The sequence below is a fragment of the Astatotilapia calliptera genome, chromosome 6 (assembly GCF_964374335.1).
Source record: "Astatotilapia calliptera chromosome 6, fAstCal68.1, whole genome shotgun sequence".
Taxonomy (NCBI): domain Eukaryota; kingdom Metazoa; phylum Chordata; class Actinopteri; order Cichliformes; family Cichlidae; genus Astatotilapia; species Astatotilapia calliptera.
Genome location: NC_137427.1, coordinates 17,916,759 through 17,934,313, shown reverse-complemented (window position 1 = coordinate 17,934,313; position 17,555 = coordinate 17,916,759). Strand labels below are relative to the sequence as shown.

Below are 17,555 nucleotides of genomic sequence, written 5' to 3'. Positions count from 1 at the left end.
TCTGTTGTAAGGTGTAGCCTGTCTTAAAGGAAAACTCACAAGTCCAGATCACTTTTAAGTTGCTTTAATCATATTTCCTGTACACGCTGCAACAAGACCTCAGTGTGACAGCTGTGCTTTTATACAATACGCAAGCAGAACGCATCATTCAATCAGAGCTCCCTGACCTGCTGTCCATCTACACCAAGCGGTGCAAGTCCAAAGCTAGGAAGATTATGATGGACCTCTCCCATCCCAACAATGGACTCTTCTCACTGTTGAGGTCTGGGAAGCGCTTCCGCTCCCTTAAGGCCAAAACAGAGAGAATGAGGAGGAGCTTCTTCCCCCAGGCTATTCGGGGCCTGAACCAGGTGTAGGACTGGACTCTCCCAAACACGTCACTATAAGACTGGACTCTCACACACGTCACCACACGCACCACCACACATTTCCTATAATCCTATAATTCCTATAATTTATAATCCTTATCTTTATAATCTCTTCTGCTATTTGCACATTCTTTACTGTAAATTCCTAAGTTAATTTGTAAATTTTTGTAGTAAATTGTAAATATTGTAAAACTTTTCTTCTGTCATTTAATGGTCGGGCATTGTACAGCTACAAGCATTTCACCCCCATGTCATACTGTGTATGGTTGTGTGTGTGTGACAAATAAAATTTGAATTTGATTTGATTTGATTTGAAGTGTTTACTAAATAAAAGTGTAGATAACAGTTGTTGGGTGGCTGTAGCTCAGGTGGCAGAGCAGGTCAGCCACTAATCAGAAGGTTGGTGGTTCGATCCCAGGCTGCATCCTGGCTGCATGCCAAATATCCTTGGGCAAGATACTAACCCCATGTTTGCCTACTGGTGGTGGTCAGAGGGCCCGGTGGCGCCTGTGTCCGGCAGCCTCGCCTCTGTCAGTGCGCCCCAGGGCAGCTGTGGCTACAATGTAGCTTGCTATCGCCAGTGTGTGTGAATGGGTGAATGACTGAATGTAGTGTGAAGCGCTTTGGGGTCCTATGGACTAGAAAAGCGCTATACAAATGCAGGCCATTTACAAATGCAGGCCATTTGTTAATAAAGAGCAACTTTTTGTTGCAAATATGCTAACATCTGACCTTGCAAATTCCGCACATGACCTCACACATTATAATTTATCTATCCGCAAATCTGAATCTAAATCAAGCTTTAAAAAATGAAGTAGTTGTTGTTGAGTTGACCATCCTTGGAGCAGACTCGCAGTCTTTCTATTTCGGGAGATGCTGTTAAAAGTGTGAATCTAGGTAGCTGCTAAATACACAAAAGTAGTAATGGACTTTAAAGCATAGAGCAAGGTCACGGCATCTCAGTGAAAGCTTAATTAAACAGGGTTTTGTTGTTCTTCCTGTTTTTGCTGTATGGGGACTTCTTGCCATCGAGTAGCTCAATAAATAATTAGTGCTCTACTTCCCCCCTCCTGCTCTTTTTATTTCCTTCTTATGCTTTCAGAGTCCTTCAGGTGAAAACCGATGCTCTCTCCTGTCGTTCTAACGAGATATTTCCCCTCTTTGCAGTCCTCCTCTCTCCCTGCTGTCACCCTGTCTGTCTATCAGCCTGTTTTCTGATGTCGGTTAATTATCCGTATCGTCACATCCCCTGTCATCAGTGTCCGTGAGGGAGAGCAGCTGGGTGACCTGCGTGACCTTTGTTAAGGCTGCTAATGGCTGACTAGGATCCTGTCTAATAAGGTGGTGTGTGTTCCTCTTCGTCTAGGTTAAGCGTGTGAGTGTGTGCGTGTGCTTTCATGTGCATGACACCCTGCATATCTGCATGCCCTCTCCGGCCTCACTGGCTGTTTGCGGCCTCAGGCTGTGCGACGGAGCTGGTGACAGTGTGTGCCCTCAGCGGGGGACAGTATTCAGGCACCGGGAGCCGTGGCTGGGGGGATCTTTGATTCCATAATGAGCTGTTGTCCGTTGTTGAGCTGTGAAGCAGCTCGCTGCGGGGACAGAGGAGCATTGTGTGCAGCTCAGGCCAGCAGGGGAGGCCTGACTGAACCAGGCTGGAAGCACCACAGGGCAAACATCTTCTGGATGCTTCTGTCTGTCTCCTGCATCTTCTGTCTGTCAGTCTGTCTATGTGTATCCTGCATTTCTGTTGCAACACCACATGTTGGGTTTACTTCAAATCTAAACTGTGAAATCTCTGAGATTATCCCACAATTTGTTCTTAACTACTACATGTGAATTTTAAACTACTTTGGACAGGGCTAGGCTGGCAGTTTCCTCCTGTCTACACTCTTTCTGAGCTAACTGGCTCCTTTGTGCACTCTGATTCTGAAAGGACAAATATATAAGAGAGGTATGTCTCTTCTAATTTAATTCCCGGAAGAAAAGTGAATAAGTGAGCTTTCCAAAATGTCAAACTAGATGAGTGCTGCTTCACTTCCTAATCTAAATATCTTGTCCATTTTTTTGCAGGCAATCCCAGATTTTCTGATATCTGTACATCTCCCACTTGCCCCGCTGTCTGTGCGTCAGGCTGTTTTCCAGGCTTTTACACATCCTACTCGTGTGCTCAGAGGTTTCTGACCAGTGTAAATTTCTCTGCTATCTGCAGTCTTTGTGACATACGTTCACAGAGTCCTCTGGTATTGTTAAACTGTGGAAAAATTCAAGCTTTTAAAAGAAGAGTGGAAGAAAGAAGTAAAAAATGACAGACGTGAGGAATAAATAAAAAATCACCATATTTCTCACCCTCTGCAACTAAATATCCCATCCATCTTTCTGTCTTGTTGCCTTTTATCTCCTTTCCTCTGCTCAGACAACAACAGACTCTTTCATGTAGTCATCTTTTGCTCCGACCCTCAGGCATTTTCCTTCTTTCTCCTTCGTTCACACACAGTAATTAAATGTTCTGAGAGGAGCTCATGATTGGAAAGTGGATGCCGCTTTCTCTCCTGTTTTTTTCCCTGTCTCTCTCTCTACCTCTCTCTCTTTCTCATACAAGTTGTCATAAAATCTATATTTGAGTTATTGTCCCTGATGGCATTTCAAAAGTTTTTTTTTTTTTTAATGAAAACACAGATGTTCTTGTTTTCATAAAAATTATTGCTTTATTTGTGGTTTAAGATCAATTAACACACAAATGATAGCATACATCCGAGTTGTCTTCTTTTTTACAGTCATCAAAACTTGAGCAGAAAGTGTCGGAGCTGGAAGGGGAATAAAAAAATCAGAAATTATGAGGTACATTTAATAATGTGTTCTGGTTTAACAGTGGCTGATTGTTGTGCTCCACTTTTTTTGTCTTTTTTTTTTTTGAGTGATTTTGAAGAGACAGGCAGGTCTGGATTAATTCATTGAATGTTTAAATTAAAACAAATCAGGGCTAGCTCTCAGTCCCAACCATGACGATCGTTTAAAATCCACAAAAACAGTAAAATTTACACTTTAAACAACGACACAATATATAAATGAAATGAATTAAAGAACAAGATCAAAATATGAGACGCATCTCAAGTAAAACAGATAGAATCGTAATGGTTTCATTTATTCAAACTGAGTTACAGAAACTCATTTTTAGTGTAATTTTTTTTACTTCCAGGTGGTCAAAGCATAGAAACTGAAGAGTCGAAGAGTCTTCAGTGTAGCAATAGGAAGACTCTCCCATGAGGATTTCATAGATAAACACAAACAAAGGTCTATCCCGTTGTTTTCAGTCAAAGAGGACCTCAAGCTTTTTCATATTGAATGCAATTCTGAGTATGTGAACACTGAAATCACCCTAATCCAGAGCAGGAAGGGATAAAAAGTTGCTTTGATTTTTTTTCATGTAAAAAAAAAAGGAAATTTGTTTTAGTCTTCCAAGTTTTTTTGTATTTTCTTAAGGAGACTGTCTATTTGACATTTAATGTCCTTTTTTCTTTAATATGCACTGATTTGGCTTCAATAGCACTGGTTCTTCTTCAACACATATGACACTTTATTGGTCATAAATGCTATTTAACCTTTATTTACCAGGTTAAATAGGCTTGAGTGTATGAAGGTTTTCTTTTAAAGGTTTTTAAAATGATGTGCCCTTGTGATTTCTTTCCTTGTGCTTTCACACATTGTTGTAAACAGAATCACGGCCCAAAACAAAGTGCTGTAGTGTGCAGCTAAAAGTTCTCGCTTGTCCTTAGAGACGCTGACTGATGAAAACCTCTGAGATTAAAAGATACCTGAGTTTTGAGTTCGCCTGGGTCCATTTGATCCTAATCTTCTTTACTTTTGCTCAACTTAAGCCTTATCTCGACATCATACTAATTTTAATAGAACTCCAAAGAAACAATGAGAAGCAGACATAACGTGTAAGAATAAAACATGTATGTACGGCAAACAGAGTTTCGTGTTCATATGGTCGACAAGTGCAGGGCGATTAATTGAATGTGACAGTAAAAAAAATGATATAAGGGCGATTCTCATATTAAGTAAGAAAACATTGATGGCAACCTCAGATTTGGTCCTTGCAGGACTGCAGGGAAGAATCTTGAGTATAGATAACACTGCACATAAATGCATGACTGAACACTGTGCTGGCACGTATGACTGAGAGGCAAACCCGTCATAAATTTGCACCATGAATGCCGCCATTGTCTGCATAACCATCATCCCCATCTTCATCATCACCATCATCATTACGCTGTGAGTTTCGGCAACCTCCTGCGTCTGAGTCACAAATGTGTTTTTCTCAAGCCTCGTCTCATATAAGTCACCAAATAATTTGTAGATTTCTTCCTTGGTCGCCCTGTTGTTCATTTAGTTTCCCCCCATTGCTCTCAATCAGGCTGAAGTTGTGCAAAGAGATGCGGACACAGCAAACCACCAAACAATAGACCATTCATGATGCCCTGCAATGCAATGATGATCCTGCTCTGCCCTCCAGCCCCCACCCTGCACCAGCTTCCACAGCTGCACAGGAATGTGGTCCAACAAGTTACCCGCTCCCCCCCGTCCTCCCCTCCTCGTCCCTGCTGCCGCCACCGCCATCCCTACCGCTGCCACCACCTCACCAGTGCTGCCGCCATCGCAACCGAAGCCCCTCTTTCCCCAAATAAAAAAGATGAAGAAGGCAAGAAACTATAGAGGGGGGGAAACTCTGCAGACTGAGCACAAAGAGAGGATTCATGCCCGGTCACATACACTCCCAGAGAAAAAAGAGGGGGACCCATTTAAGTGTGGTGCAGCTGCACTAATTCACTGGGTGAAAATGGGTGAAGAAGGACTGACAGAGGTCAGATAGCAGAATCTATTTTATTCATCCCTACGGATGGCGTGTCGCTGCATTATCATCTCCTGAGAAATCAGTCGAGAGATGGATGCAGAAAACACCTGCAGACACGGAGTCTGTAAAAGTAAGATTTAGAGCCACCCCACAGAAGAAAGTCCAAATCTAACCGGCTTCACAGAGCCCCTTAAAACAAGCTTAACGACCCTATGATCATGACCTGCTCAAAGTCTCAATATGACCCCAGTTTCCCCCACATTTTCAGTCAACATGTAAGTCAATCGTCTGACATCCAGTCACAAAGTCAGTTACCACTGTATGTTGTTGACTCAGAAAACCTCTGAGAGAGAAAACATGCAACGCTTCAGTGTACAGGTCTCAGACCTACTGACAGTGGAGTCACATGATGTTCAGTTTTATTGATAGTCTACTTTAAGAGCTGGAAATCCCCAAGCTAATGCACTGACCTCGACTGTTCTTTTGTGTTTTGGTAAAGACTCTCAGAGGAACTAAGAGTGTTTATGAATCACATTTTGTACTAAGTAAGAAAACACAGAGGAACCAAACATATGAGACTGCTTCAATCTCATAGGAATATTTTGTGGTGAAATATGAAACTACGGCTTAAATGTGCCACTTCTCAAATATAATTTCAGATTCTTTTCTTCTTTTTTCTACATTTGCCATCATTCGGAACAAATGACGCCATTCATTTCAGGCCAAATGTGCCTATTGACATCAGAATGAATGCCTTCCATCAATTATGCACCAGTTTGATGCAGAATGTGACCCAGCATGTGAATATTTGACCGCTGTGCATGCTTTCCTTATCTGCATCCTTCTCACACACTCTCTCTCTCTCTCTCTCATATTATCTGCATCTGCCAGTTTTCCTCTCTCTTGCTTTTTCTCTCTATCCATCATCAAATTTCAGGAATTTCCCCCTGGGAGCCGTTCAAGTATTACGGCCAAAGCTGGAGGGTGCTCTCTCTTTTCCTACTTTCCTTTTCCTCCCACCACCTGACCATCTAAGTTACTGTCTTCACAAAAAACAAACAAACAAACGAAACACCCAAAAGAAAAGGTTCTTCAGAAATAAACTCATCTGAAGCAGCTTCATGTTGTTCATACATGAAAATGCTCAGTGTGCACCTGAAGAATGGCTCTTTGACCCGCCTGTTGATCAGGATCTTTGACCTCCCTGCTGATCATGAGACCTCGTCCTGCCATCCTCTCCCCGAGGAGCCACAGGAAACAAGCTCTTGTGACACAGTGGTCTGTGCAGCCATGGAGAGGCCCATTACTGCAGTCACATGGCAGGTTAGCGCAGGGACTGATGCGACCATGTGAGCTCTATTTTCTAAATAGCTACAGCTGCCCTGGGGCTCATGAGAGTTTCACACAGGACATATAAAATGCCAGAAAGTGCATGAGGGGTTTAGATTTCAGATAAAATTTGTCTCTTTCTCATTTGTTTTGTTTTGTTTGTTTGTTTGTCTTTTTGTTTGTTTTTTTATCTGTGCAAAAATGAGTCAGCTCTAAAGAGATGAAGGTGATCTTTGGTTTTAGCAGCAGGTGTAATAGGCGAGGTCTTGACATTAGATGTTTACAAAGCCCCACGTGACTTTTAAACCTTTGCTTTTTAAGAATCTTTTAAGTTTTTGATTATTTTTTAAAAGGGGACTTTTAACGCACATCCAAATATCATGGTTGCACGTAGGGAAACATAAGCTTCAGTATAAGGAAGAAGAGGAAGAGGAAGAAAAGTGAAAGTCGTAAATGCTATAAAATACTGTCCCTTTATATGACAGTGAATCACGGCTGGCACTGCAGACTGCCCCCAATAAATTAAAGGAGCTCTACTTCGTTTTAACTGAATTCAATCACATCTAAGATACAAATAGAATCCATGCGATGAGTAATTGTTTTTTAATATGTGTAAAGTCATTTCAAAATCATTGAGTTTATCTAAATAAATTGTCGGTCTATTTTTCTTCCGCTACATATCAAAAGACTTTTAAAAAAAGAAAGACTTTATCCAAGTGAACATCCACAAAGTTTAATCCAAATGGGCGTGGGAGTGGGTTTCAGCTGCTCTGTGGGGCCTGTTAACGCTTTTGAATTTAGAACCGATGAACAAATTTGTACACAGCGCCAAAACTAAAATACAGTCCGTTTCATGCACATATTTATTTATTTATTTATTTATTTTTAAAAGCCCATTCCTTTGTAAAATTGTGATGAGTTTTCAGACCGAATCACAGGGCTTCGTTAAACATTTGACACTTGATTTAATTAAGCAGCCTGACAGATATTTGTTTTAGTTGAATTATTAGTCAAATATTTACCTATTGCCTGTATAGTCGCTTAAAAAATAAAATAAAATAAAATAATAATTTACTATCACTAATTGAAGTTTGATTTTTTAAATGTGTTTCAGTGTGGCAAAAAACAAAGGAACATTTGGTTCGGTTATGTTCTTCGATAAAAATGAATCATGCATTTACTTTTGTCGCACATGTAGTCATGAATGATGAAAATAATTTGGTCAGATTTTTTTTGTCATGCCTGATAAAACCAGAGGAAGAAAGTTATTTATTTTATTTATTTATTTTTAATCTTAAGAGGAAATTTTGTTCAAATCGGCTGTAAGAATCTCGTTATATTTTCTGCATCGTTTAACATAAAACGCGATAATTACGCGATAAACTCACGGAGTACATAAAACATAAAAACGTCACAGATTCCAGAAACTTAATGTTAGTAGCAATAACTTACGCTGATTATAAGGACTTCATGAGACGAGCCTTGCGCTGAGATGATCAGATACACCTCAACGAGCAGCAGAAGCTTTGATTATTACCTGGATGTGGTTTCGACTGCCTGCTTTTTATTTTAATGGCGTTCTGATAAATTGGCGACACAGGAACCTCACGGCTCTTTCAGACATGCTCCCTGGGGGGTCGTGCACATCCAGCTGCACTAACTAAACACTCTCCGTAAAACCACAACTTCCCCCATCCCTCTCTTCTGCACAGGGCTGATGTGAAAATTGCAAACAAAATTTTGATCACTTTCTTTTTTGAAAACAAACAAACAAAACTAAACAGCAACTATCGGGTCACGTTTTCTTTCTACTGCAGACCAACAACAAAACAACAACAACACAAAACTCGGAGGCCTCACCGCAAGTCCGAGCGCTGAGGGCTGGTCGATGGGGTGCAGCATGTAGGTAGGTGTCCCCCACCATCACCAACACCACCAGCACCACTACGACTACCAACTCGTCATCCTCCAAACATCAACTTCCTACCATTAGCACCTCCGAGGCCGATATCCAGGTGCCGCAGTGTGTGTTTGAAGATAGCAAAGTGTCGGAGCGGGAGAGAAACAGAGAGATCCATGTGTCCCCGTCTGCTGCGGAGTATTTTCTATGTGTGCGCGACTAGTGTCAATGCTAGGACATAAGGGGAGAAAGACGCACACATCGCTCTCTGTTATCATTTTTTTTCTCCATGTTTGCAGCACAAAACTGCTTTTTGTTCCCCTTTTTTTTCATTTACGAGGGTTAATGGATAGAGGCTTGGGCGTTTGATCACATGGCTACAATTCACCTGAGATGGAGACAAAGAGAGCAAAGAGAGAAGAGAGAGAGGGAGAAAACTGAGAGTCGGGCTCAACATGAGAGGCAAAAGGATACACAGGGGTCATTGTTGCATTCATTTTGTGTGTGTGTGTGTGTGTGTGTGTGTCCGTTTGCGCATCAAATGCTGTTTAAGTCAATTCTCTATCTTTCCCATCATGCATTAAAATCGCGGCCTTCAATCCTGCAGCCTACAAATAGATCCTAACACGCGAACAAACGCAGAGCGGGACACGGGAAGAGGAGGTTAAGGAGACACGAAGAATGCAACATTAGATTAAAATCATAACAATAACTATAGCACCTAGTTTGTTTTAAGAGATGTCACTATTTATTGAGATTATCTGTTATTATTATTATCATTTTAAATCCAGGTGTCTTTACACGTTTTTTGTCTGTTCCTCCAATTTTCACGCAGATAGAAGCGTAAATAACTCTTAAAGATAGATTTCTCGTCTAACATTTCAATTATGAAGTATAACTCTCAAAAGTCAAAGGTTATTTCAAGTAAAGGTGTAATATCTGACATATCAGCTAACTTCAAATCATTTCAAGACGTCCCTCCTTTCAGACTCTTGGGTTCCCCCCTCCCCTCTTTAAAGTCGCATCCACGAATACAAATCAATAGAATAAATTTCGTGACTGTTTTATGAATTGCAGATAATACTACGAGGAATAAGGAGATACCTTAAAAAGGTAATGACGCTTTGTGTGATCATTATGAGGTCAAATATAGATTCAAAATGATTATTTAGCATAACGTTTATGATTTCATGATCCATAAACCCGTTCAACACATCCTGCCTAAACTGGCGTTCGTGCGTTTTTTTTCTTTTCTGTGGATTTTCTTCCCGAACTTCTGTTTACCCAAATCTCTCAAATTTGTAAGATAATTTTTTGTAAGCAGAGTTTCGTTCAGTCTGAGCTGAACTTTACAATTCATTTGGTGCTTTTTCTTCAGGAACCGCACGGGGCAATAACTCTCTTCATGATTGTTTATTTGTTTGATATAACATGTCAACACGTGCAACAAAGCTGGCCTTCTCCTGCCTGTAAATGGGCGCACTGTACAGTCATTTAAGCCTCTCCAAGGTAAAAATCTCACCTCTTCTCCGTTGGAAACCTTGCAGTGATGGACAGACGGCCATTAACGCTTCGTGGCTTCCGCCCAATCGGAGAGCAGCGGGATAATTAGAGGACCAATCAGAGCAGAGTCTTATTGGGAGGGCGGGGCTGGTTGTGCTGGAATGCTGCCTCTCTGGGAATGTTTTCCACTTTCAATCACTTTTTTTTCTCCCTGTCCCTCTCACAAGGCGCTCTTTAAGCTCCGGTGTTGCCACACAGAGCAGCCATTCATCGGCTCTACAGTCAGCCACACACACTTCCATGCTGAACCACTGGACATCTAAATTGGTAAGTTATGTAATTTAAAAAATGAGAGTTTATACATAAAAGTGAATGTTTGATATTAATATTTTTGCCAAACGCGTAATTATTATGTTTTATTAAACGTTGTATGGACTAAGTTGGATTAATAATAATTATGATAATAATAATAATAATGATAATAACAATATGTGTATATTTTACCGGCGGAATTTTATTTTCCGGAATGTGACATTATCGAAAAGAAATTCAGTTTCAATCGCTTTCTTATCACATTTAGTCCCGTTAAGTAACTTAACGTGTTTATCTTTAAATAAATCACGGTTCTTTTGTTTCGGACCAAAATTAAAATGATAATTGTAACAAATTTGTGTCTGTGTGGTTTTTAGATTTAGCCACTGTTGCTGTAAAGGATTTCCAGCTGAAGGTGGAAAGCATTTGGAGACTTTTACGCAGCAGTATGTCTTTGCCTTAGAAGAGTCAACAATAACTGGGATCCTTGACACCACGGACATTTACTTGAACCCATTTAATTACTCCGAGAAGTTAGTTCTGTGGCAAAGTTTTCATTTGAGGATTGTCCTATAATTTAACGAAATTGAAAAGGAAAAATGTCCGGCGAGGAGCACAGCCTGTCCGAGGCGGAGCTGAGTCCCGCAGGGTCAGACGATGGTCACTCACTGTCACCGACTCAACCTGGAGCCACGCCCGGCCAGGACTCACCTCTGACGGGGCAGCAGCAGCTGACCGCGCTCTGTGTGGACGGCAGCAGTGATGATGGAGGCAGACCCAGAGCCAAGGAAGAGGAAGAGGACGATCGTTTCCCGATCGGCATAAGGGAGGCGGTCAGTCAGGTGCTGGACGGGTATGACTGGACACTTGTGCCAATGCCGGTGCGCGTAAACAACGGAAACAAAGCTAAACCCCACGTCAAAAGGCCAATGAACGCCTTCATGGTGTGGGCGCAAGCGGCGAGGAGGAAACTTGCGGACCAGTACCCCCACCTGCACAACGCAGAGCTCAGCAAGACACTGGGCAAACTGTGGAGGTTTGTATTTTTAAAAAAAAAAAAAAAAAAAAGGAACAGTGTGGCCATACAAGCGGCACATTTCTTGTGCGTAAAGGATGTACCGGTGCTGAATTTAAGCGTAAAATGTTTGCGCTTCAGTTTGTGGTTGTTTGGTATTAAATCGGATAGAAATAAAAACTTGGTGTTTTTCTGTTGTTCTCCTTTACAGAGAGAATTTTAAAAGTAAACAAACAGATTTTAACCCAAAGAAGTAAAGAAAAAAAGATATTTATGCATTACGCATGATTCGGAAAGCAGGAGATATTTATGATCTTCAGACATATTTTAATAAAAATATTTTCAAAATGAACTTGGAAGCAATATAAGACTAGTCCTTGTTTTTCTGCCCCCTAGGCTACTGAATGAGACCGACAAGAGGCCATTCATCGAGGAGGCAGAGAGGCTGAGAAAACAGCACAAGAAGGACTACCCGGAGTACAAGTACCAGCCCCGGAGACGCAAAAATGGCAAACTGATGCCTTCTAATGAGTCAGATAGCCAGGGGGAAGGGGAGGCCAGCCACTCCCAGTCACACTACAAGACTGTGCATCTTGAGCACAATGGCGGGGCTGGGTCTCCACTGGGTGACCTGCACCACCACCACCATCATCACCACCATCCTGCTGGTAGGTGTCTTCCCGTTTCTATGGATGTCTTAATGATATTATTATTTTCACGTTGCGAGAGACCTGATCCAAAATTTCAAAACTTAAATCAAAAATCTCGAAACTTATTAATTTATGCTGTAATTTCAAAATATAACTTAAGTTAGGTAAAACAAACAAAACAAACAAAACAAACAAAAGCCTTTTTGTATCTGATGTCAAAGTTCACCTTATCATGTTGCTCCTTCTTTCTCTTTTAGGTCAGGGTCACAGCCCGCCAACTCCACCTACCACCCCAAAGACAGAGCTCCAGTCTGGGAAACTGTCAGATGCCAAGAGGGAGGGGGGAGCAGGAGCGCCTGGAGGATCAGGGGGGCCCAGGGGAGCCCTTGGGGTTGGAGCTGAAGGGTCTTCCGGTGGTCCCTCATCTTCAAGTGCTAAACCCCACATCGATTTTGGCACCATGGACATCGGCGAGATCAGCCATGAGGTGATGTCCAACATCGAGCCATTTGACGTGAACGAGTTTGACCAGTACCTCCCTCCAAATGGTCACCCTCAGAGCGCGACTGGGGCTCCTGCAGCTGGATCCTCGGCCTCATCTTACGCCTACGCCCTGGCTGCTGCAAGCGGGCACTCCGCCTGGCTGTCCAAACAGCAACAACAGCCTCAGGCCTCCCCGTCTTCCTCCGACCCATCCAAGGCTCAGATCAAAAGTGAATCTGTCTCTGGTACACACTACGCCGAAGCCTCATCCTCTCCCTCCTCAGGCACCCATGTCACCTACACCCCACTCAGCCTGCCTCACTATGGCTCTGCATTTCCATCGTTGGCCTCCAGAGCTCAGTTTGAGTACGGAGACCACCAGGCCCCCGGGGCATACTATGCCCACTCCAGCCAAGCCCCTGGGCTGTACTCAGCCTTCTCCTACATGGGCCCTACACAGAGGCCTCTGTACACTACCATAGGAGACCCCTCCAGCGTGGCACCCTCTCACAGCCCCACTCACTGGGAGCAGCCTGTTTACACCACACTCACAAGACCTTGAGGGAGACCAGCTGAGCAGAAGGAAATATGGGAAGTGTGTGAGTGGATCTGTGTGTGTGCAAATAATGTGAGTGTGAGCGCGCGTGTGTGTGTGTATGCCCGTGCCATATCGATGTTATATTAGAAGTTTTTACTTTTTTAGTCAGTTTAATGCAATGTGCATCCATGGGGCCTTAAACAGTTAAAAAAAAAATACCCACACAGTATAGAGTGTGATTCCTGGGTCACCCGCCAATCAAAAGCAGAAGAAAACTTAACAAATATGTGCCATCAAAAATTTCGTATGTTGGGACATACAGGAAAGGGTGTAAAGATAGACAAGTGAACGAGACGTTGAAAGTGGACAAATGGATTGATGAGTGACTCCGATTTGACCCAGAAGTGCTGGGTTTAGACTGACATAATCAGAATTTATTAACCAAACTAAAGGTTGTTTGTGATGTCTTTGTGTTATTTTATATGAGTAGTAAGTTTATTGTCATTGTGGATATCCTAGGGTGTAACTTTATTGTGTTTGATTTGATATTACACATCAACATCTGCACCACTGCTTTTGGGGGGTAAAAAAAAAGACATCTTTCAATGATCCCTGGGGTTGTTTTTTCATGGCCGGAAAAGGATAGCTGCAACTTTTCTTTCTCTGTAGATAGCGCAGTCTCACTGTATCACTGTCCTGCCTTCATATTAACTTTGCTGAAGTGATCAATGAAGCATTTAAGGGGAAAAATAGGAAAAAGAGAGGGAAAGAGAGCTCTAAAAGATGCATTTCGACTTGTTGCTCAGTCTCGGACACTTACCTCAGCTCTGTTTGTTTTGTGCCAACAGCAAAGGAGAAATATGACTGGATACATGGGTGACTAAAGCAAATTTCCACTTTTCTTTTTGATTGCTAAGTGCCTAAAAGATTCCTGATCCACCTTTAACAGAGTTCAAATCTATAAGTGCAAAGTCTCAACCAAATCTCTCAAGATAATTGGCCAGCTTGGGTCCTGCTTAAGGATTAGAATCACATGTACGGCCGTTCTGCTCCACATGTGGGCCAAAGCCACGCTTTTGTTTTTACACTTTCTTCCTATGTTGCGCCCTCTCCCCCCTTTTACCAATGTGAATAATGGTCATTACCACAGCTTCATCTTTATTACGTGACACATACTTTATCATTTTATACTGACCCTTTTCTCACATAGTTGATATTTTTATGTAAGTAATAATGCATCGTGTCACACCTTTGTTTCTTCCATTTTGTATAATTCTGGATAGTTTTGTAAAGTGTTTGCTATACATTCACTTGAGTATTTTGCTTCCTTACCAGAAAAGCAATGTTGAAATATTATTGTTGTCATCTATTAAATCAATTTATTTATAAAAAAGAAAGTCCTGTGTGAGAGTGATTTAATGCAGTGGTAGGTGTTCAGGAATAACATATGAAGCAGTTAGCAAGTGAAGGGTGAAAAAAACTAGAAATTAATTAAAAACACGCAGCTGACGTGTGAACTGTAATAACAACACAACCAGAGCCCCACCACCATAAGCTGTTTAGTGTGTTTGTGTGTGTGGTAGGCTAAAATTGACTACTAATTCCCCCACATTTAATCGGCTGGGGACTGCGTGTTACTGAGAAAGACAAAGAGAGCCATTCAACGAAAGCAAGGGACAGAAAGAGAGAAGGGGTGGGTGTAAAGAGTCAGAGGCAAGGCCAATTTCAGCTCAGTAACCAGCGTACACTCGGACTTTTGTACATGGCCTTCCTTTCACTCTACCCTCTCCTCTCCACCTGAGGCTCCCTCCCTGCCTCCACACTCAGCTGCAGTTTAAACTCATTCAGATGGCACGCAAAATTCAAAGGTCAAGTTCATTGCTCTCTCCGCATTGGGGGCGATGCAGACATGCGCCAAAATAAGGAAGTGGGAGTTTTAAATGAAAAGAGCAGCCCAAGCCCAAGGGAAGTTGTTACATTACACAAAGGCATCTTAGATTAATCTTAAATTGTGGCATCTTAAATTAATCCTACCAGTCGGAGAATAAACACTCTTAAAATCATGTTGTGGGCAAGATGAGGAAAAAAACAGATAAGCAGCCATGGCTCCAGCTTTTTGCCTACCTCCAGGCCATGACAAAACTGAAAAACAAACCTTGAATGGCTTTTAAAAGGGGGCATGTGAAGGAGTGCGCTAAAAAAAAACCCAAACCTTTTTTAAGAATGTAAAAAGATTCTGAGCAAGTTTCATGAGTAGATATATTCACATGAAAACATTGCATTTTTGCTTTTCTGCACCTTTACATCATTTTATTCAATAAAGCATTTCATACTTTGTTAAATATTGGTGAGTTTATTGTGTTATGCTACATAAACTCATATAGAGTCCAAATAAACTCACATAAGACCATACTTAGAAATACTTTCATTTCAAAGATTTAGTTTTTTATACTTCATCAATAATCCCAAATAGTATTATAATGTAATACTATTATATTACTTATCTGCTTTCATCCATTTTCAAGGCTAAATTAGAAATCAGCCAAACCAAGCTCAAGTAATTCATATTATGTTATTCGGGTGATCGTAACGTTGCTACAGCAACTCACAGCACAGACACTGGTGTTAGACAGGAGCACACATGATTATCTAAATGCACATGCTACAAATTCCTCAAAGAGTCATAAGTGGGAATTCATTGCTTACATTTGCACAATTGTGTCTGAAAAAAACCACAAGACTTCTGGAAAAATGTCCTTTGGATAGTTGAGACCAAAATGGGGGTGTTTGACTTTAATGCACGACACGGGTCCTTGGCACCTTGCAGTCACTGAGTGAAAGTATTCTAGAATTAAATTTGGCACAATCTGCCCAAGAGATAAAGCTAAAGAAAAGACTCAAAGTGTTGCAGGGTCCTAGTCAAAACCTGATTGAATGCTGCGGCATGCATGCCAACCTCAAAGAAAAGTAGGCAGAGATTCCTTCACAAATGTGAGCGACTGACACAAAAAACAGATACTTACTGCAGAAAAAAAACAGATAGTTACTGCTGATAAAGGTTGTTATACAAAAACTATGGAGTGTACATAGTTTTTCACAAGACTCCAGCTTGTCAGTTATAACATTTTTGGGTCAGACAGCAGCCCAAATGCTGATTAAAGAGAAGAAGCTGGTGCAGTATCACTCCTCAACAAACAGTGGCGGTTACAGTTTTGATACAGTTTGCTGATGCCATAAAAAGAAGGGAGGAAGAAGAAGAAGACCTCAGTGCAGAAACAGGCAACAGAAGCAGCAGTTAGTGTTTCCAGCTGTCAGACGGGATTCAGAAGAACATTGGGAAGAGAAAATAATAGAAAGGAATATTCTCATATGTAACAGGGTGAACAAATCACAGCTATATTTGTAATGCTGAGAGGCAGAGCTGCTGTATACATCCACACAAACAATTCAGCTAAATTTATTCACTTAAATAAGCTTTTAAATTTTAAGCTCTTTTAAACATGCGAAATATGATTTCAGCTGCTGTTTTGTCTCATAATCATGTTTGAGTTACAGTATCGGTCCAGGCACAGACCAAAACATTTATTTTTTAACCACATTTGTGAGATTCGTGTATGCTGAAATTTGCAAATCAAAATGTGAGGTAGTTTGTCACCTTGAATAATGACTGAGTGTCAGAATACTTAACAACTAAAACAGCAAAAAGAAATCATCATGGTCCCATTATGAATTGCTCATTAGCTGATGCCAACTTTTCAGTCAAATCAAAGAGGAATATCATAGTTTGGTCAATACTTTTAAAAATGGCTAAAGAGCTGGGAAAGCTCAATAAGAGACATTTGCATGAGACAGAAAATAAAGTAGAGGAGGCAAGAAGCAAGACACAAGACTGAAAATAATATAAAGAGCAGATAAGAACTGGTCACAGCAGCTTAAACGGATCATATTTCATGGCTATTACAGAAACAGAAGAGCACATCCTCATCCCCTGCAGAAAAAAGTTATGTATGTGCAAGGATTGGCTAGGGTTAAAATTAAAGCTGTGCAGATTTAGTAGAGGAAAGAAACTCAATTAGTGGGTTGTTGAAAGCAACTATATTAATGGGCCTGTATAGTAAATGAAATGATCTGTTTTGCAAGTGTCTTTAGGACTCTGCATCATTGTACTTGTTGTAATCAGTCAAGTCCTTTTTAGCCTCTTAACATGTTTAGCTGCAATTTCTGATGTCCTCTAGGCCAGATCTCTCTTTAAAAAGGCATCTCTAAAGTCAATGAGACCTTAGTATCTGGATAAATAAAGGATACGTACAATTCAGTTTTCCAAAACCTGATTGGCGCTTCTATTTTGTGACAGGAATGTTCATTCTGACTCAAAGAATAGTACACTAGTTTATACAAATTTTCATTATAGGGAATATTATAGGGTTACTGGCTCAGAAAGAGAAACAGCATGTTTCGACTTTGTGCTGGAATGATGCAAGAATAAAGACTATTAGAGTTTTCCTGACAGTGACAGAGAGTTAAAAAACTTCAGTGTAGGGACTTATGGGGGACTACAAGTCCCAAAACAAAGGAAATAAATACATAATTAAACAATTT

General features: G+C 41.2%; 1 protein-coding gene across 1 annotated transcript; it reads left to right on the top strand.

Annotated features, from left to right (window-relative positions):
- Nucleotides 1-10,154: 10,154 nt before the first annotated feature.
- Nucleotides 10,155-14,353, top strand: LOC113024071 (transcription factor SOX-10-like). The gene is made up of 4 exons (XM_026170692.2): nucleotides 10,155-10,285; nucleotides 10,648-11,306; nucleotides 11,682-11,953; nucleotides 12,193-14,353. The coding sequence occupies exons 2-4, from the start codon at nucleotides 10,870-10,872 to the stop codon at nucleotides 12,978-12,980; spliced, it is 1,497 nt and encodes a 498-aa protein (XP_026026477.1). The 5' UTR covers nucleotides 10,155-10,285; nucleotides 10,648-10,869; the 3' UTR covers nucleotides 12,981-14,353.
- Nucleotides 14,354-17,555: the final 3,202 nt, after the last annotated feature.